Consider the following 21,377-nt stretch of genomic DNA (forward strand, 5'->3'; position numbering starts at 1 on the left):
CTTGCCAAGTGCATAATTTTCTTTGCAAGTTGGAAATTAAAAGTTGCATCAGGAAAGTTATAGAAGATTTTGCAATTCTAAGTGTATTTTAAGTAATATCTTATGCTCCAGTACTGTGAAACTTTGGCCTAACTACTTTTATGCCTGTGACTTAAGACGTGCTTTACTTAAGTAACACTTTTCCTTGTGTGGGGTTTTTTTCCCAATGAAATAGTACTGAGCTAGGCAGTCTACACACATAATAAGAAAGAATGAATTCATTCCCAAAGCAGTTTATATCTAAGATAATGTTAGGGCAGTCGGTAGATACAAGAGGCAGGTAGAGGATAGAGGATTCACACAGGAAAAATGAAAGAATTTTATTAAAGCAATTGTCCCAGTGAGTGAGCTCCCTAACCATTAGCCACCATGGGCAGTGTGGGAGACATCTGATGAAAAAGCAGTCTGTTTTTTAAAGCTGACAGCCTTGGGAATTAGTTATGGCTCATTACTGGAAGAAAAAAAGGATGAGAAGAACTGAGATATGAATGAAAAACAGAGTTGTATTTGACACATAGGGAATGGATGCAAAAGAGTAGGTGATGTAGGGTAAGCAACAATTAAGAGGATCTCTGCTGTCACTTTTGGAGCTCAGTTTAAGTATGGCATACATATCCAGAACTCCTGCTAAAGAAGTGTTACCAGGTAGGACCATACACATACTACAGAGGGTTGAAAAGTGTTAATATTATTATCTTACCTATTTTAAGGAGGATAGTTTATTTCCCTTCAGACTTGTCCTTTTATTCACCAGTTTTAATAATGAGTTTATGATTTCCATTTTGAGACAGCTTAGTGGTTCTCCAAGAATTGATGTAATGGTTGGGTTCACATTGTGAAGAAGAGACCATTTATTGATGAATTGGTACAAACATTGTAAGCAGCAAGGCAACTGTACGATTTATAGTTCCTTTTTTCATGATGAGACAGAACTTCAGAAACTGCAGTCCATGGAAAGAGAAGAATCTGTCTCGAAAGGCAGGGATGTGATGTGAAGATGCCATAGCAGCAACAACTTTAAATCCCAGTCCAGACCCCACCTCATTGCTTCAGGGACTTAATTATTTCTTAATCTCAGAAACTACAGGAGTTTCAGGATGTCCACCTTTCTCAACTAATAATCAGTCCAGCTGCCCATCATTGCAAGTATCCAGCAATAAGAATAGAAAATGTTTGTTGTGTCCAGCTCAGAGAAGAGACCAAAGGATGTTAAAAAATTAGAATCACACACCTTTTCTTATTTATATTATAGGCTGCTTTGGGAATATCTGGGGTAGTAATTGGGAGGCTTTTAGCAAGCACCATTTTACCATTTTTATGAGAGGCCTATAATTACCTATAAACTAACTCTGGTATTTTTATTCTGATTCAGCTGGAGTTCTTCAATGACTTTCTTAATTTTCCTCTCTTATTTTCTGAGCTGTGGAGTAGGGGAAAAGATTCTTTGTAGGTGGTGTGGTGTCTCAGGACAATTTTTACACGTGGAAGACCTTTACCACAAAAGCACTTTATGTTCTAAGCATTTCGATTTCTAAATATTTGAGGTAAGGGATCTCAAAAGACAGAGATTGATTGAACAGGTCTCCAAATAATGAGACTGGATTTACTGTAGAAAGTGCTTTCCCAGTTTTTCCCAGTTTGTTTTCTTCTTCTATCTAAATGTCTTGAGGGGGTGGACTTTGTAAACTCTCCAGCTTTCTAGGTGCCTCCAGTACTTGGATGCTTCCAGTATATCTGATCTGCCTACAGAACATCTGAAGAAAGATACAGGGACCATCAATGCAGATGGTCCATGCGACAGACCCACTTTGGAGACAGGCTTATTATCTTCATAATGTGATTTTGACTTCTGCTCTACTTCTTAATGCATGATGGGATCTTAAGTTCCATGCATACTGGAGTCTTCAGATTTACAGATGAGCTGGGCAGGATCAAGGCAACACAGGCAGCATGTTTTACATTTGCTGGGCTTACAACTTATGGCTCAACACAGTACATGCCCACATATTCCTGGCCACAAAATCCTGTAGGGAATTGTGGGCTCCCTAGGGGAGCTGAGAGGGGAGACTATATGGAGGTGATGCTCCCAAGTGCAAAATGCGTTTCAGATTTTTCCTTCTGTGCACTAGTAAATCACTTGTTCACAAGGACTGCATAAATATTTGTTATAGAAATGGAAGGTTAAACATAGTAATTAAAAAAAAACACTCTTGCAAATGTATGTATGTATGTAATTTTAATTGACTGAGCTACAAATTGAAACCTTCACACTGCCTTATTCTGTATGGAGAGAATTCTCAGCCATACTCCAAATTCATGCTGGCAGTGGTAAGAGGAGAGGTATTTTGGGGGCAGAAATAGATTGACAGAGTGCTGATTTGACAGTAATGAATCCAAGATAGTAAATTATACCATTGTTGGTAATTTGCAAAGGGGAGGGTGATTCTTCTGCATTTAAAAAATGTTCCATGAAATTACAGGTTTCTGGCTCCATTCAAAAATAAATTTTTTTTTAGGCTTTGGGTTCTACAACTTTTTAAATACTGCTTTTCTGTCTTTTTTTTTTTAAAAGGAACCTTATTCAGAATCAGCTTTTTCTCTTCTAACCACCTAATTTTTTCCTATGCATCATGAGAATGCATGTGAATTTAGCTTCTCATAGAGAAGCCTTTGCAGAGATATTTTCATGGAAAATTCTTATATGTTGATAAATTGATTTGTGATGAGACTCCAAAAATGAAAACATGGCTCCTCCCTCTCTGCGGCTGAAACTGTGTGGGTGTAACCTAATCCAAGGTTCACATTCAGGACTAACAGGTTATAACCATCTTGCCGTCTTGTAAATCATGGTGTAGCCTGGGCTTTTTAAGGTACACAGAGGAACAGCATCAACAATTCCTTGTTTTGTTTTTTTGTTTGGGTTTTTTTTTCAGAATATCTGAATCTTTTAAAAATTACTTTAAGTGTGTTAGTTTATCTTGTATTGATAGGGAGAAAAGCCTTGTTGTAGGAAGCCTTTTTGTTAAGTAATACTTACACTTGATTCTGCATCTTTCTGTGTGGACCTACCTGGTCATGGTATATTGGAGTTAGTGAGCATGAACATTTGTTCAGTTTCATACTATTCAAATCAGGTGTTTAATGGGATCAGGCACTGAAAAGACATTCCTTTGTGTAGATATTTCCTGCCAGCACTTTGAGCAAGCAACTCACATTTAACAGCTAAACCACTAGAAAACCTTGCCACACACACAGCTCCCAAGAAAAAGTGGTCAAGTTATCTAGCAGTTTCTTAAATAGTGTCCAAAATTTTCTGTCAATCTCTTAAGACTAGCTCTACTAGTGAAATGACCTGTCACTGTCAATACTTGCTGACTGCCATAACTCTGTAGACTGCCAAAGGCTGACAATATTTCCTTTCAACTGGTATTTACAAGATTCAGGTAGTAGCTTGGACCAATGCCTTGTCTACACTAGGAAGTTTTAGTAGTAGCATTTCCACTGGGAAGCAGCTGCCAGCACTGCGATTTCACTTCACAGGGTGCCCACAGAGGTGCTTTTGTCAGCACAGTACCTCTATGGACCAAGAAGCTACAGTGACAAAAGATGTGTTGTGCTGTTCACGGGTGTTATATGGATCCACATCATCATTCATGGTGCTGCTTTTTGAGGCTTCATTACAAGGCACTGTGGGAGCCCAGGTACACTCTGCTGTGGTCATTTAACTTACCCTGTGTACAGGAATACGTTTTTGCAGCTAATACATATTTTGCAGCTTTTTCTTCCTTAAATATCCTACCTGCACCTCTGGTCCCTGCCATAGTTAGCTCTTACTTTACACCGTGTACTGTCTCTTCATCAGAAACAGAAAAAAAGTACAGAGAAATTGCTAGGAAACCAAGCCAAAAGGTACTAAAGTAGCAGACACTGCTACGATGGTGCATATCACAGTAAGCTTTAGGTTGCTCTAGTTCAGAGAAAGGACAGATGGCTGCCTATGCCTGGCTGCAGACAACCTTTTCCCAGGGACAAAGTCACCAAGTCTTGGGCAGTGCTGTGGGAACCCATGCTACCTCTGCAGCCTGGACCAGCTAGAAATGTGCAAGCACAACCTAGAAAATACTTGCCTAAAATCCTTACCATGGTTGTGGCAGAGAAGAGCTATGACAGGGCAGAACAACCCTTGCTATCTTATGCTGGGAACCCAGCCATAGTCCAGCCTTTTTACTCATGATCAACCACAGCCTTGAAGAAATTTGTTTTAAACTCAAAGATCACAGTACTGGGAAACAAAGTCATTGTATTTTCTTAGACATTTTATTGTTTTTCTCATGGAAAAATGCTGCAAGTTACCCTATTTTTGCAAGGAATAATTTAAATAGCCTCTGTTATTATTTAGATAATGAGGGTTTTCCTTTGCAATGTACTGATTTGTTAAATATTCTCTCTTCTTATTCTGCCAGCATGTGCATTTGGTTGTTTTTCAGTATTTTCTTCCATGATGCATGTAAGCATGAAATAATAAATTCAAAAGGTCATTCCTTTGTTTTCCCCTCTGCATTTGTCTTGATGCTACTCTGAGAGATGGTTGTGGAGAGAGTGGGTTTTGGGGTGCGTGAGCAAAGTGAAAGTACAAGAGAAGCTACCTTCCCCTGTGTTAGCAGGGGTTCTTCCTTGGCCCTTTCTTAGTGAGTTACTCTGCTGGCTTAAGTGATTTCTCATCTCCCTGTGGGATATGCATCCTCTGTACCTCTCTTAAGGCTTGGGATGCCTTCTACTATCAGACGTCTGTTGTCACTTGGGTTGTGATTAGGAGGCTCTAGTCCATCCAAGAATTAGCAAACAGTAGAGGCTAGTGCCGAGGCCAGCCGCAGGCATTTTTGTCCTCATGTCCTCATGGCCATATGGTAGGGCAGCCTCCACTGCTCCAGCTTTGCCCACCAGTGTGGCTCATGCCAACTTTCCCTAAACTTTGACATTACCTCTGCAGCATCTATATTAGACGTTTTTCTTCACAAAGTGATTTCCTTATCTGTCACCTTGCACTGTCTGTCATCTCCACCAGCTGAAAGATGTCCAAGACTGCTCTTTAATGAGGCTACAGAATAATTAAACTCCTAAGCCTTTCCATAACTCTGCCTCTGGTGAATATCTAGTGTGTCACAAAGGCTGGCTTGTGAGGATGAATAGAGACTTTCCAGAGGACTTGGGAGATGAGGTGGACTTCTCACCCTTTTGATCTTGGGTAGCAACATTCAAAATTGTGACCTGTGAAATCATTTTCTTGAAGACTGATCTATGGTGGGGTTACTCCTAAAGCAGTGTTTGTTCTGCTAGAACTGCAGCATCCGTGCAGGTATTTTAGACTAGAAAGATCTTTTACCAGTGACAATGCTCTTTGGGTAACTGGTTTAAATTCTAGGATTACATCAATAAATTTGAATCATTAGCTCCAACATATTCACTAACATTAGTTTTATGGGTAAATTTTTATTCTGTAAACTAGGTCTAAGCAATACTTCTTTATAAAGAGACTGGAAGAAATGACAACCAAACAGTGAGAGATCAGTTTCATGTTGTAGACAGCCTATCTATCTAATTCATTCTCAGGGTTCATAAAATATTTAAGAGCATGTATTTGGCTGCCATTCAACATTGACATAAGCTACCTGACACAGATGTCAGTAAAAATAATTGAGGAACTAGGTTTTCAGAGGGATATAGTAATCAGTGTCTTACCTTCTGACTGCCTGATTTAAAGAACTTCTGAAAGCAAGGTTACAGCATTTGAGGTCAACTAATTAGGACATTTGGAGGGAGTCCTGTATTGCTTTTTGTTTAATCATCCAGAACCTTTCCTTATTTGGAATGTATACAAGAGCAACCTCATAGAAAATCATGAAACTGTTAATGCTAGTTCAAAATTTTTGTATGGATTACTGGGGAGTCTAGGGGCAATAACAGCAATATTTGAGTTTGGGTTGACCTCTTCAAGAAATCTGGGATTTTTACAGCTGAGGGGAAAATGTAGAAAGTATTTCACTATTTACAAAACTGTGCTTTCTCTTCACTAGATCTAAAAATATGTATCTTAGGAAGTATTTGACACCTCTTCCACAACAGGAAGCTATAGATGATTTGCAGCCTTATTCAGACAAAATTCCCAAGACAAGGAGTACAGCTATGTCATTCCTAGTTTTATGAAAGTGTCATTTGGGAGCAGCAAAGGTTATTTTTATGTGCGTTTTTTTTCTTCTCTTCAGACAGAAAACAACACTTGAGAAAAACAAGTTAGTTGCTAAGAATTGGCACTACAGCTTTAGGGGAGGTGTTACCCATTAGTATTTGGTCAGTTATGAATGCGGTTGCCTGCCTGATGAGGGTTATTTCTCTCCTTTTGCTTTCAGCCACCATGTTCCCCAGCACACGGACAAGTCGAAGTGCAACAGCAGCTGGGGCAGTGCCCTTGTCCCAGCCCAGCAGCCACCCCTCCCCAGGATGTAACATACAGGGTAGTCCTCTCCATCCTCCCCCCCAGTTATCTGTTCTCTCAGCTGCGGACTCAGAGAGGTAAGACCAGCGCCTGCTTTTCTCACTCTGAGCCTGTGGCAGGACTGCCTTCAGAGCTGCCAGGATGGGTGGAAACTGAATTGTTGGTGTGCTGAAAGTCACTGGTGGAAGCCACCAGGTAACAATTGCTCTGGATATGGATTTACCAGGGGAAGGAGGGGTGAAGGGAACTCTATTTATCCCAGCCTGGGCAAGGAGGCTTTCCATCCATCTCCATTTCAGGGACTTCCTCCAATCCCCCCTTGATCTCCACCAATGGCCCGAGCAAGGAGAGTCATACTGGCTGGGACACTAAACTTCAGAGGAGCCCAGCTATACTGTACAGAATGGGGCCCTTGAGATTCATGCTTCTGTTTACTTGTGGTAGGAGAGTCATATTCTGTCAATATTCTCTCAATACTAAATATTTCTGCAGGAAATTTACTTTTTTTTTTCCTTGGCATTTTATTAAGACCAAGAGATAATGAAAGAATTTTTAATACACTGGTTTGAGAGCTTGATTTATAGTCAGGATTTATTTAACAAACCCCTTGACCTTTGCTGTTTCCATGTTTTTAGATATTCCAGTGATGTGAAAGCAGATTGCTTGGAAGTGGTTTAATTTTCAAGTTTAGCCAATCCCTAAATTATTTTCAGCAATCTTTCCAATTATTTATGTAGTGTATGGTATTATAGATTTCCGCTTAGTTCATTGAACCAGAAGTCTACCAGATCACAAGACTGAAGAGGCCTAAGCAAATAGGTTTTCAGTGGAAAAGTCAGAAAGATGCACCATAACACAAAATACTGGATTCGTACTATATGTATATGGATGCTTAAACATTATTTTGTTAATTTCCCTATTTTTCAGTGCTCTAAATGATACATTGCTGTATTTCATTAATGTATTTCAAAGTGTTTAATTTCTTTGAGTGACAGAAATGCCAGTAATTTGGAGAGTACAAAGTGTCCGATTATAAACCTGAGAAGAGCATTCACTAGATTTTAATTACTTATAAATGAGCATAATTTCTTTGGAGGAAAGCAGTACTCACTCTGCCTTGTATCAGGAAGATGGAAGAACATGATGGCTCGGGGAATTGACAACAGGTGAAAGTACTTTTTGATTTCGGACTGCATGTGTGAATTCAGCTAGTCCTGGAGCCACTGGAAGTTGTTGACCTTTTTGTACACCAGTCTGAGATGAAACTGGGCATTTCATGATCATTGGAGCTCATCTGGTGGTTCAGTCCTTCCCCCCTGCTCCTGGCCACATGGTCCTGAACTCTTTGCCTTGTCCTGGCTACGGCCCTCTGTGCAAACTCGGGGGCTGCCCGTGCTCTCTTGCCTGACCCAGAGGCTTTTCCTTCCCAGTATAGTTTTCTGTCCAGTGCATGAACACAACATCCATATCCAACAATTGCCAGAACACGAGGTGACAGGCAGGGACAGATCAGTAGTTATTACAGGTAGAAATTTCATTATGAAAGACAGTGTTCTTTTCATTAGCCCATTTCTGAGGCAGTTAGTGGTGTAAGGACCATAGCAGACACAATTAGAGTATGACTTAACTCTAAGTTCTTGAATGTGTTACAGACCTCAGGATATCAGAGTACTCTACAGAATAACAATAATAAAAAGCTAGTGCGATACATTCTCATATGTTAACCGTATACACTGTCTCTAAAAAGGCTTTAAGTGCTAATTTCCATACGTGGAGCTACTTTGGATTAAAAAAAAAGGTGCCAGTAGCTTCATTTAGGTAGTTTGACAAGTGGAAATTTAAATCCAGAGAAGAAAAAAAGTATTACAGCAGTGTTGGTTTGATTACAGAACATAGAGTACAAATTGTGGGAAATGTTTAAAAGAAAAACTAAAGCAGAATCTGCATCTTGACTGGAATACAGTTCACTCCCCTAGGGGCCCTGCAAGTAAGATGTCATTTACACCACTTCATGGGTGTGATGATAGCTGTGAAAACCTGAACTGAACAAACCAACACTTCAATATACAAAGTGGCAGAGATAGATAGTGCCTTCGAAAGGTGTGAATCGCCCTGTTTATCCCAATCCTGTCACTGAGAGGACTGCAGGATTTAGGGCTGCAAGCGGGGGATTTGTTCCCCCATGCTGTGGGGTTCCTGACACGCTGTGCATGCCTGGGGTCATTCCAGAGCTTGGACTGGCTGATTAGCACTCGCCCCTGTGATAGCCTGCATTGGTTGGGCTGAAACCCATCCAAGCTGGCCTGGCTGCTTTGGCGATTCTTAGAGCCAGTCATGTGCCCCTTTGAAAAGCAGACTCAGGTTTGTCAGTGACAGAAGCAGAAGGAAATAAGCACGTTCCCTACATCTGCAGGTACCATGTGGAAGAGAAATAATTGGAGGGCTTCTTTTGTGTCTTTCTCCACCTAGGTAATGGAAGGGAGAGTGTGGACTTGATTAAGCCTTATTTATGTGAGAAACCGAACCAAACATGGGACATATCTTACACTGCTTTCATTCTGTGTACAAAACTCAATGTACAGAGAGTGCAAGTCAGATAGAGAGTTTGGATGCAAGAAGCAATTTCATTTATCAAAGGAGAGAACATGCATAATAAAAATGCAGATTTACACTTTCTTTGTTCCAGCTTTTTTATACTAACTTTCAGTGCTCCCCTAATATGAAATACCGCAACTGTTCAATGAAGGTACCAAATGGTAATGGTACCCAAAAGCATACGTATGAAAGGGAATATGTACTTGGCTTCATTTTCACTCATTTTTGTAATAAAAGAAGACATGGACATTCAAAGAAGCTGAAAGAACACCCAGATAAAAAATGTTGGTTTTATATGGCGTAGTTAACGTGCAGCTCAGTGCCCCAAAATTGATGGTGCCAAATGCTGGATTTTTTTTTTTTTTTAATTGAATTATGCAAGATATGCATTTTACTTTTTAAGGCTTGCTTTTGTGCAGGAAGTAGCCTGTTAACCATTGTGAGACCAGAACAGAAGTTTTCATTTGGACTTGATGTTCCAGATGATTTTCACCTTCCTGTGAACAAGGCCTAGTGGTATGTCCCTGAAGCATGACACATCCTGGCTTGACAGGAATTTCTAGAGACTGGGTAAAGCTGGAAAGAACTAGGTCTGAACTGTTCAGTTTGGCATTACTGTAATGCTGTAATAAGCTCTGCAACAGTGCTTCTTTCTCCTTATTTGAGTGTGTGATTATATTCCTTTTATGCTTTTGCTGTAAAATAATAAGTAGCTCTAAGCAAGACTTCCAGAAGCAAAAGCCTCTGAGTAGTTCTAAGAAGTCAGGACATCCAATCTTCACATATGATGAAGCCCTTTGTATGTGGCATACAAGGGGCTGCCTCAAAGTTAAAGACCTTAACAGTGAGGTTTTGTAATCAGTACAGTAATTTCTTCCCAGATGTGGGATACTTCAGAGTATTGTCTCCTAAAACATTACCACTTTTTTCGTTAGTGAGCAAATGACACATATAAATGACAGACGCTAAAGAGTGGAGGTGGCAGCAGGTCTAACCCTGAACCTGAGCCATAGAATCATAGAATCATTTAGGTTGGAAAAGACCCTTAAGACCACCAAGCCCAACCGTTAACATAACACTGCCAAGTCCACCACTAAACTGTGTCCCTAAGCATCACTTCTACACCTTTTTTATATACCTCCAGGGATGGTGACTTAACCACTTCCCTGGGCAGCCTGTTCCAATGCTTGACAATTCCTTCAGAGAAGAATTTTTTCCTAATATCCAGTCTAAACCTCCCCTGGCACAACTTGAGGCCATTTCCTCTTGTCCTATCACTTGTTACTTGGGAAAATAGACCAACACTCACCTCGCTACAACCTCCTTTCAGAACCAACTTAGCAAAGCTTGGAATTTTTCTCCAGCCTGTTTCCACACTTCTTTTTTTCCAAAGGCACTCTTTTCTTTGCATTTGCAAGAAACTCAGTTCTCTAATACAACACAGCCACAGAAAATGCCGAGAGATTTTAAAGTTACGTATCTCTGTCTCTAGAGAATATGTATATTGAGGTGGCCGCTCACAGCTTCCTTCCTTAAATTCCACTTCTCACCAAAGAGCATGTGGTGCTGGTCAGAGGGGCTGTTCTTTCTTCCTGCTGTCCCTTCTTTGGTGTAGGTGGAACACTGGTTTGATCTGAAATAGCAGTTCCTGTGTTCCTAAAGCTTGAGCATGAAAAGGAGTTTTAGACACTTATTAATGACTGAAAAGGATATAAAAGTAAAGTCTGCTGGCATATGCAATGTACTCCCCCAAGACACCACAGGGATAGAAACCTGCTGTGGGATCATTGCTGTGCAGGGTCTAAGGCAGAGCCTGAGTGCAAATTTGGTGGCTGAACAAAACTATGGACAAAAATTTTGTTTTGTGTTGGCCATAAAATTTCTGTTATGGGAGAAGATTCCCTTCCCTAAAAAAAAATAATTATTTGTAACAGAAAAATAATTGGAGAGAAACATGTTACATTACAGGTAGGTAAAACATGTAAGGTTTTGTTATTTTGGTCAAATGAATGTGTTCAAGACTTTTGGGGAAAACATTTGATTTTTTCAAAATTGTGCTTGGCAAAAGCTATGCTTTCCTTACAAGTTTTTTTAAACCATGTTTATTTGATTGTCATTGATAGCTAGCTGGACTAACTTACAGTGCAAGATGTTAAATTACAGAATACTGTATTACAACAGAATGTTTCCCCCACTGACAGTGGACTGAGAAGCTGCAAAGTCACTAGCACACAGCATGAAGTGTGGAGTCAAACCAAAAAGTGAGATCACAGCAGAATGACAGGGGTGTTTAAAGCAGAGAATGGAGAGATCACCCCAGATTTTCTGGACTTGCCTAGAAATACGAAGGCAATTAAGAGGGAGTGAGCATAGATTATTTCTCACTGAACATTGTCAGAAAGTGCAGCACTGTACAGGACACTGTTGGAGACAGCAACTTGCTACAGGCAGCTTATGGTTTTGTCCTCTTTCCAGCCAAAACTTCAACTGTAATAAGATGAAAGCCTGATCTCCTGGCTGTGTCAACTGCATAATATCTGGATATGTTCCCAAACTGTTGCGGCCCAATAAAAAGGATTAGAATTCAGTGAGTTAACAGAGCAGCAACCCAATAAATTGTATTTTAAAATTGTTCAATGAAAACTCTGACCTCTGAAAAAAAAAAAAAAAAAAGACCAAAGCATTCAACTTTAATGTTCCATTTCCATTTTGGAAGCATATTGAGAGTAACCGAAAGGATTGATGTTGTCTAGATGATGGCACATGCTTTACTTTTCAGTGTGAAGTTGAGAAAAAACAGAGAATGAAAACATAGCTGCATCCAACATAGTTACATAGTTCCTATCTCAAATAATTCCTGCTAGTAGCATTTTGTGCCATAGTGTAGCATGGATTAGTGGTAGGCAAACTATGTCTTCTCCTCTTTCCTCATTTATATGCAGATGCAGTTTCCTTTCTTTTCAATATATTTTTAACAAATATTTAGTTGCAATGAAAATATTTTCTTTGCTGTACCCAAGAAAAGAAAATACTCCCTTCACTTGCTATTGTTACTACTATAGTACAATATGCTCTTATCGTTATTTTTGTCAGGCTCCTAGTCCCCTGCAGAATTTATTTGAAACTGTAGAATAATTGGAATAAACGTTTTTCCCAGAAAAGTACTAGGTGGGAAAAGTGATACACAGAATTTGATGTAATATGAAATTATGATCTTCTGCTAGATTTAGCAAAAATCAACTTTTTTTTCTACAGCTCTGAAACAGTACAAACAGCAAAAGCAGGAATATACTAACTCCTGCTTCAATATGAAATTGACAGAGCTGTTGTCCTGCAGCCCAAGTGGTTATTTGGTATTTGCATTCTTAACAAGTTTTTTCTGTTAAAAAGAGAAATTGTCTGTATCAGACATTTTTGGTGTAATCTGGTTTATTTACCAAAAGGTGGTAAAAAGTCTCAAGTCTTGTTTCCTAGAATAGATTAGCAGCTCTCAAAGATTTGAAAAGTTGATTCTCTTTGACTACAAAAAGAAGTCAGAGTAGGTTTACCTTACACCTTTTTTTTAAAAAAAAGTAGTTTGCCCTTACACTTTTCTCTGGTGATTCAAGGTAATCTTTATACCCACATGAGAAATGAGCTTTCTGATATCCTATGAATATGGCTACATTGGAAGGAGAATTTGAGAGAGAGGAAAGCCAGAAGCATGAGGGGGAATTCATGGTACCATTAGTCCTAAAAACAATAGTTCAGAAATTATATCTCAGAAGCCAAATCAATGTGATTTGCTGCCAAATTATAGATTTTTTTAATGACTGCACACAATTTTTGTCTGCATTTTGAAATTTGAACTCTTGGTATCACTTTTCCTTTCCACCACATGTATGTATATGTACATGTGTGTGCATATATAGCAATTAGTTTAGCCACTTCTTCCAGATTTCCTCACAAAGAAGGTATGTAACTCCAGCTTTCCTTTGCTGTAGTGGTTCTCACTTCTAAGTCTATCTTGCAATCAATCATTCCCCAGTTCTGCCCCCAAAATGCCAATCTCCCATCCTTCCCATCCTTCCTGTGCTCCTTGCTTCTGCTGGGTAAGGTTTCAAGCATTGAGGGAGGAGGATAGAAGAGCAGAAAGACTTGGGATGCTGCCTTGTGTTCTTTCTGTTGCCCTTTTCCTATCTTCTGAAAAAAAAAAGGCAAGGAAAACTCAGCTTCTTGTCGCAGCTCAGAGTTGCTATTCTCTTTCAGAAGGTGGGTAAGTGAAGCAGGCAGTGAGTCAAAAGGGTTTCCTTTTAAGATGGGACTGAAATCCCTGAGAAACCTGGAATTTTTCTTGTCATCAGCACGCTGGCCCCAGTCTTGGACCAATTTCCTGCTCTCCCTTCTCCCCTTAGGAAGGGGAGCTGGCTACTTAGCAACAGAGAGCTCTGTGAAGTGGATGCAGGTGATAACTCTTGGAGACATCAAGCAGTGAAGGTGGGAGAAACCCACCGAGCGATTCCTGTATAAGCACAATGTCCAATATTGCCGGGCCAGTCACGTACTTTCATGAGCTTCCTGAGATCGGGAGTGTGAAATCAAATGAAAGAATGCCAGCCTAGAAGAGCAGCAGCCAAGATAGTTCTAAGGTGATGAGTCTTTCCAATTCCCATGGAAAAATGGGAGCAACATCAAAAAGCCGTAGGTCAGGCAGAGCTTTGAATGATAATTCTCTTCCTTTCCTTGTTTCCAATCAGCTTGAACAGTGACAACTTGATATCACAGTTATAATACCTGTCTTGACTCTGTTGGATTGCAGTGGCAGTTCTGCTTGGTGGGAAGTTTAACAAATAAGGGTTTCTCTACCATCCAGTTCTCTGTATTTTCTCCACCTACAGAAATAATCCCTTCAACCCTTTGATGCCCAGACGATTTGGCACAGCCAGTTCTTCAATCAAGGAGTCTCAAAGCACTTGAGATTCTAGGCAAATAAACACCTTGTGTATATATATACTTGCTACAGAGACACGAAATGTTGTTTCCCCACACCAAAGGCTCGTTTAAAGGTGGCCAACCATGCTAAAATAAAATATGTGCATAGTTATAAATACTATATAAATACACTATTTATACTATCTAAATACACGATTACTATTAGCTTTCCTCTTCCCTTCCTTTTCCACACATTGCTTAGATTGTACATGTAGTTTACATCTGGGCCAGCTCCAGTTAACAAATGCTAGAGTAAAATCTTTTTTTCCATGTAGCCATGACCAGTACTGGTTATTAACAAAAACCCTATTTATGTGCCATTTTAACTAGCTCATCAAACCGGGTAAGCTTTGGTAACTTTGTCATCTATCTTGCTTACTACCATATCTAGTCATTCCCCAGCAGGACACTTTTTCCTAGCTACTGTTGGAAAGGGAGAGGCTACTTGATGGCTCTGGAAATGTTCTTGCTCTGATCTTGTGCCCAGCAAGCATAGGGAAGGGCACCTTTCTACAAATCTGGCTGGTTCCTGATTGCATTGGCTCCAGGGCTTGGTCACAATTCTTGATGGCAGTTTCCGAGTGGTTACAAGCTGGTCCTGATTGTTTCAGGAACAAAATTAAATTTGCAATTCCCCCAGTAACACACTATGATTTGTTCAGGGACAAATCCGGACTAAGACAAGTCCAAGTTTCTCTTTTGTTAGGCAGAAGGGAACTAAAAGTAGATAACTATAGTCACCCATATAAGTAAGCCAGGAATTCATGAAGTGATTCATAAATCATTATAAAGACCACTAAAGTCTACTAAAAAGGAGTCCTGTCTATCTATACAAAGTAGTGCATTATTACTAAGAGGGGTTTTTGGATGTTAAATCAAATATGAAACCTTTAAAACTGTGCTTTTCACTTTGTGTTTTGAAAAGGATTTTTTCCCTGTTGTTCGCTGCTGGTTAAAAACATTTTTCAGAGATTAATTTTCACAAATTAACTTTGCAAACACAGAATATGATTTCCCATGATTTTTTAAATAATAGTAGTAATAAAAGACAGTACATTGCTCTTAATCTCTGGCAGCAAATAACAGTCTTTCCATGTGAGCGCTGTACAAAAAACTAACTCCAGTCCTTACTCAGGAGACATATAACCACGTAGTTGTAGCACTTTTTAAAAACCTCTGATATTTTTATCACTATATAGCTACTGACTTCTCTTTTTTAAAAAATTACTGTCTAGTATTATTGTGAAACACAGGCTTGTTCTATTCTCCTCCTCCCTAGTATGTCTTTAAGTCTACACTGCATCAGTTATCTGGAACAATGAAATATTTGACACATTAAGGACTCAGTGACTCAGTAGTGACATCTTTATTTTCTCTGTCTATATAGCATATATGAAGTAATGAATGTGTTTATGAAGTTAATATGAAATCAGCACAAAGACCATCCAAACCCTATCTAATATGCCTAAAAATGCAATTCTCAAAGAAAACTGAATAGGCAGTAAATCATCCAAAGTTCATCTTGACACTTGCTGTACTCCAAAAGTAAATTATGGATCTACCAGAAATGTACTAAATATAGGTTTCGACTTATGTCAAAATCACACAGATAATGTGTGGCAAATACTGATTCTGAGCTACAGCATAAAAGAGCTCAGGTGTCTTGGATTTAAATGCGGTTATAACCTGTATGATGACCCTGTCCAGAGGTGTTCTGTAGAGCTACTACCACAGTTGCACCTGCTGTTGTATTCAGGGCGAGATTACAGCTTCCTTACACTTCTGCAGGAAAAACATTCTTATTGCTAGGTTAAAAAAAAGTCATTTACTGTATTGAGGTCCAGTCTCAGGAGAACAGGGACCAGACTCATGCTTTAGGATCCTGGCAGACTGTGTTAACTGCAAGCACTAATCCCTCCTAGCAGCAGGTACCAAGCACCCCCACCACAGAGAAGGGTAGGTGGGTGCTCTTGCTCGGCACAGACGTGCAGCTTGCTTTTAGGAGTGGAGAGAGAGGCTGATCTGTGACAAGAATACCACATCAGTTTTCATGCACCTTCTTGCAGAAATATCCTGGCTCTTTTTTGCTGGCCTTCCCGGCTCTCGTCTCATGGATGAGAGGCCCTGAGCTATTCCTGAGCCCAGGCTGAGCTTTCATTTACTAGTCAGATCCCATTGGTCTAGTGGGTAGTTTGGTCATCAGGGGTATGGACCAGAGCTCTTATAATCTCAGCTTTCCTTCTGTGAAAATGACTGTAGCACCTATTTGTAATGTACTTTGGGATATGCAATATTAAGGAAATGTAGAAAAAAGTTAAACTTAGAAAGTCTGTAAAACCCTTGTATAAAAACCTCAAAGTAGTTTGTATCCTTGTAGTGCCAGTAGTGACAGCTATGCAAAACAAACCACTGAAGTGATGAACCTCTGTGGCAGCTGCATCACCAGGTTCAGTCTGAATGGTTCTCCTCCTCTGCCAAGCTTGTAAGTTTATACTTTGAGTCCAGATCAAAGTTTTGATGTGGTCAGACTCTGCCCAACTGGAACCAATTTAACCCATCCCTTTATATACATTATATTGACTTCAGTTGTTTATTTTCAAATAGCTCTATGTAACATACAAAGATTTTTAGAACTTGAAACCTGAACCTGGACCTGAACCTAATATCTAACTCCTCAATGTCCAATGACCAGAACTGACTGCTCACTTCCAGTGAGGAAGGACAACTATTTATTGACAGATACAGTTGATACAAAGCCTTACAATGAGACAGCTGGCAGTGCCTCAGAAATCAGATCCACATGAGGTATGTCCTCCCAGTAAGATTTAAACCCACCCACAGAAGTTAAAAGGAGTTTTCCATGATAATGGTGCAATTCAGCCTTTTAATTTCCCAGTTGTCCAATCTAATGATATGTCACCACTTGAAAATGTGTCTTCTCTGTATCTGGGCTGCACACTGTTCTTTTGGAAGTCTGTATCTATGCAAACTGCTAAACATTATAGTGACCTAAGTAAAATAGAAACAACCTTTAGCTCTTATCTATTGGGGATTTTAGTTTGTGTTTCTGAACTCCTAGGTTTGTTGCTCTGGCTCCTTCTCCTCACCACATCAGCCCCCAGAGAATTTCAGTTCCCCATCACATGATGCAGAGACGGACTCCACAACCTCCCCACCTTCAACAGCCTGTGGAAATGCCTCTGAAGGCATACCAGCCAGCAGCAAACCCTTCTTTTCAACCAAATAGCCTCCACATCCAAGGTAAGAAGGAAGAATCTTCATCACTGATGTTAGTTGTTTATCACTGCTGCTTCATTTAAAATTAAGTGCTTCAAGGGCTGGTGCTTGTATTTTTAAGGCACCTTTCCTTTTGAAAGACTCTGGCCTTCAACACCCTGCCTTCAGACTTCCTTAAAATTCTTAGCTTAGCTGATTGTTATTCATCTTACTATGGAGTTACACGTTTCTCTTCAGACTGATTTTCAGAGCTGTTGTAGAAATAGAACTGCAAATAATTCTGTGATGGCCTCTGCTTTTGATTTTCTAATGCTATGCTTCTAATCCTGCCTGACTTTACACATAAAGTGTTAACAGGTTTTCAAGAGGTGTAATATTTTTCTCCCTTGCACTTGTGGAATGATGGAGACCTCTTTGTTTATAAGCATAGATGTCTTTTACAGCTGTGTTCCCACTTGTGCTGTGTAAACAGCTTCAACAAGACTTCTCTCTCCCTCTTTGTTCAATCAAATATAAACTTCTGTAGCCAAGAAGAAAATAAACAGCAGCTGAAAACAATGTTGGGTTGTTTGGGGGTTTTTCTTCTAGCTGGTATGGAGTCTGAATGGTAATTATCTTAACGTTTCAGAAATGTGTTGACACCAGTAATGCTGTTTCCTCTCAACTGTTTAAATATATGGTTTGCCGTATTTACATACACAAGGTACATAGCATAATGGACTTTTATAGGCCTTGGGATTCTGCTTTTTGATCAGGCTTCCTGAGAATTATCATAGTAGATATCATAGGAAACATCTTGAGAAAACTAAAGCTTCTTTTATTTTGTTGCACTGATGGAAGCCATCTCTCTAGTCAAAGGGATGAGAGGGACACTAAGTCATCTCCCAGAGTTCATGAGTGTGAAGAGGAGAAAGGAAGGTGCCAGTCCTGTTTTGTTCTTCTTATCATACTAGACCACATGTGAGCAGGATCTGAGCCAGGTGCTTTTCTTCGAAGCACTGGTAATCCTGTAGAGCTGTGATCAGTACTAGAAGAACATGCAATTTACCAATGGATGTAAACAGTTATTGTTGGCTTTCTCTATTCTCTGATTAAAGTGTCACTAATAATCTAGGGCCAACAGAGTACATGATGAAATTTTTTCATGTACTGTTCATTGTCATATGACATATGCAAAGACATGCCAGTGCAGGTCCAATAAATTTCTAGCATATGGGGCATGAAGGGATCAGGTTAGCCTTCCTATTTCCACAGGACAATACGTTTTACTCAATTTCCTTTTTTGCTGAATATTTGGCAAGAACTCGTCTTCCAGAAGGGCGTCCAGACATTAAGGTCTGTCTTCTTGCCTGAAACAAAAATTGTCTTTGAGTGCATAGATGGCTTTACCAACCTCTTCCTTTCAAGGTCATGGGATCTTCAGTAATTGCAGAATCTGGGATCACAACCAGTTGCTCCAAAGTTGAACAGTTTCCAAAGAATCGTGCCTCCCAGAGGCTCCCAGATCACCTCAGATTAGTTACTGCTCCACACAGGACTTGCACTGGCTGGTGCAGCTAGCTCCATATCTGCTTGGGCATCTTCTCTTTAGGGCAGGCCAGAGTGATGCTACTGTGTTCCCATCTCCCCCTCCTACAGTCCAAAGAGGATTTAAAAGGACAAAAGACATGCATCATTAAAACCATTATAAGAGGAAGGCCCAATAGAGACTTACCTAGGCGGATGTCACGTGTGGGCTGAAGCCCCACTCCACATCCAAATTTAAGATAAAGCTTAATATTATCTTCTGAGTGGATCAAAAAATGGATAACCTCAAGGGCTGGGACCTTAAACCCATACCTTACTTAGTCCCATATTAGCATTAGTGTGTTTGCCTCCCTGTCCTAGGAAATCCTCTGTTGAAAATAGACATTGCTGACAGGAATTATATACACATAGATAGCAACTCAAAGTTGCAATTGTAAAGAACTCTGCACTTAAAACTGGTAGGAAGACAATGCAGGCTGAACTCTAATATTTTTCTTTTTTTTTTTTTTTTTTTTTAGTATTGAAAGATATAATACATTGCAATACAATAGCTACATTTGGGTATTAAATGTTCTTTCAAAGATTAAATAGCCTATTGTCACTATAAGAGGTATTTTGTCAGAATGTACTCCCTCCAACTTAAGCACAGCTGTCTCACTTCTATGTGCTACACTGAAAGCTTTGTTTGTCCTGTGTGCCTGAAAGGCTTGCCTAAACTCTCTCTCTGAAAAGCAAATGTTTCAAGAGTTCATGGTCATGTTTTCCCAGCAGCAATACAAAGATTACCATCTTCCTTGGTCACATCATTATAATGTAGAAAAACACCACAGAGTTATCTCACCAGCCTGGACTATTTGGTATACAAGAAGTGTCTGTGCGAAGCTCTGTTAATTTCTGTCTCCTGCAGTTCATAACCTGCCTTTTCATTACTTAAAGTGCTGTAGCTATAGCCACTTCAGCTGAGTCCGCTACCAAACAATGGTGACATTTTTGTCTCAATGTGTAGTCTTAAACTTGTCAAATCCATTTAAATTGGCTGTACTGAGGAAGAAAGAGTTTCATTGCCCAAAAGCTTTTTGAAGAAAACAAGTTCTAAACAAACTCCCTTACTGAAAGCCTGAGCATCTGAAAAGTTCATGGAGACTTCAGAGCACTATCCTTTAGAAATAAATTACATAGGAGATCCAAGACTGACAAGCCTCTTATATCTAATAGCTACTAGTATTGTGAAACTGCTTTGTCTTGGAAGAACGTTGTCTACCGTTCAGATTTCATTACTTGTTCTGAGTGATTTTCAGCATCAGATACACAGTAATATCTGAGGGCTTTTTATTGCCTTGGATAATATTATATAATAGACTAAATATTCCCTTTCCTTCCTTTTGTGAAATTCACAGTTTCCTTTGCTGCATGGGTGTTTGGAAGTCATGATGTTAGATGACTCACTGAGCTGCAGAAGTGGAGCTTTTCTTCCCCTTTCATTAGACGGTAGTATATTTTATTGGATTGGATTTTATTGGATTGGATTACCATAGGCAGTAAATCTGAAACTCTCCTGGATGGGAGACTGGATTGACGAGTTCCCAGCTTGACACCATTGTACACCATTGTACTACATATTTGTAGGCAGAACAGAAGACAGTACAGGTCCTGGAAATCTGCAACGATTGGCCCGGGACCTGTATTGTACTGGTGAGTCTTTACAGCCAAGAACGACTACAGGGATCTCAGCAGAGGTACCTGAAGTCACGGGCATCTGCAGCACGCAGGCAGCTGCAAGAATAACGTATTTCTTTGAGACAAGTCAGAAGAGGTGTGTGAGACAGGAAAGAAAAGAACAGCAATAGAAACTCCTCCTTCATAGTGAGCAAGCTCCTTGTGTTTATAGTATAGAGTGAGGTAAAGCTCCTTTAGGCATGGACATAGATGACTTGATTTTGGATACTTCCGATACTGTGAACATTTTTGCACTAGAAAGCTGACACTCCCTTAAAATTTTGCCTGTAACTCATGTCATATGTGTCTGTGAGTTAAGCTGATGACCAATGCTGGCTGAGTAATGGAAGAAATAAAAAGTCATGCAAAATATTCAGTAAAAATAAAAGTCAACATTTCCTTAAAAAAATTGCTAGCTGATATGAGTTAGCTATACTAGTGTATCTATACAGGCAGCTTTACTAGTAACAGTTATCTTTTAATTACAAATAATCAGATTTAAGTAAATAGAAATATTTCTAGTTTTTCACATTTGCAGTCTGGCAGTACATGTGACTCATCTGTCTTACTCTTTCTTTTCCTTTTGTTCTTCATGCTCAGATGGTACCAAATGATTACTTGACGTTTGTGTAATTCACTTTGTGGGCACTATAGAATTATACTGCAGAGGAGCACTGTTTTGAAGTAGTTCAGGCCTAAACCAGCTGGAATTCTTATATACTACAGCAGTAAAGACTACTCAGCCATGATGTATATTTTTTAATAGCAGTTATAATGATTTTCTTGAGAAAATATTCTC

At 39.6% G+C, this 21,377-nt stretch overlaps 1 protein-coding gene across 1 annotated transcript in view; it reads left to right on the plus strand.

Annotated features, from left to right (window-relative positions):
* The window catches only part of GLIS3 (GLIS family zinc finger 3), a 177,840-nt gene that overhangs the window by 149,333 nt on the left and 7,130 nt on the right, over positions 1–21,377 (plus strand). Inside the window, exons 7-8 of the mRNA XM_030005895.2 lie at positions 6,447–6,609; positions 17,178–17,359. Coding sequence (XP_029861755.1) covers positions 6,447–6,609; positions 17,178–17,359 — 345 coding nt within the window. The remainder of the gene's footprint in view (positions 1–6,446; positions 6,610–17,177; positions 17,360–21,377) is intronic.

Source organism: Aquila chrysaetos, chromosome Z, assembly GCF_900496995.4.
Source record: "Aquila chrysaetos chrysaetos chromosome Z, bAquChr1.4, whole genome shotgun sequence".
NCBI lineage: Eukaryota > Metazoa > Chordata > Aves > Accipitriformes > Accipitridae > Aquila > Aquila chrysaetos.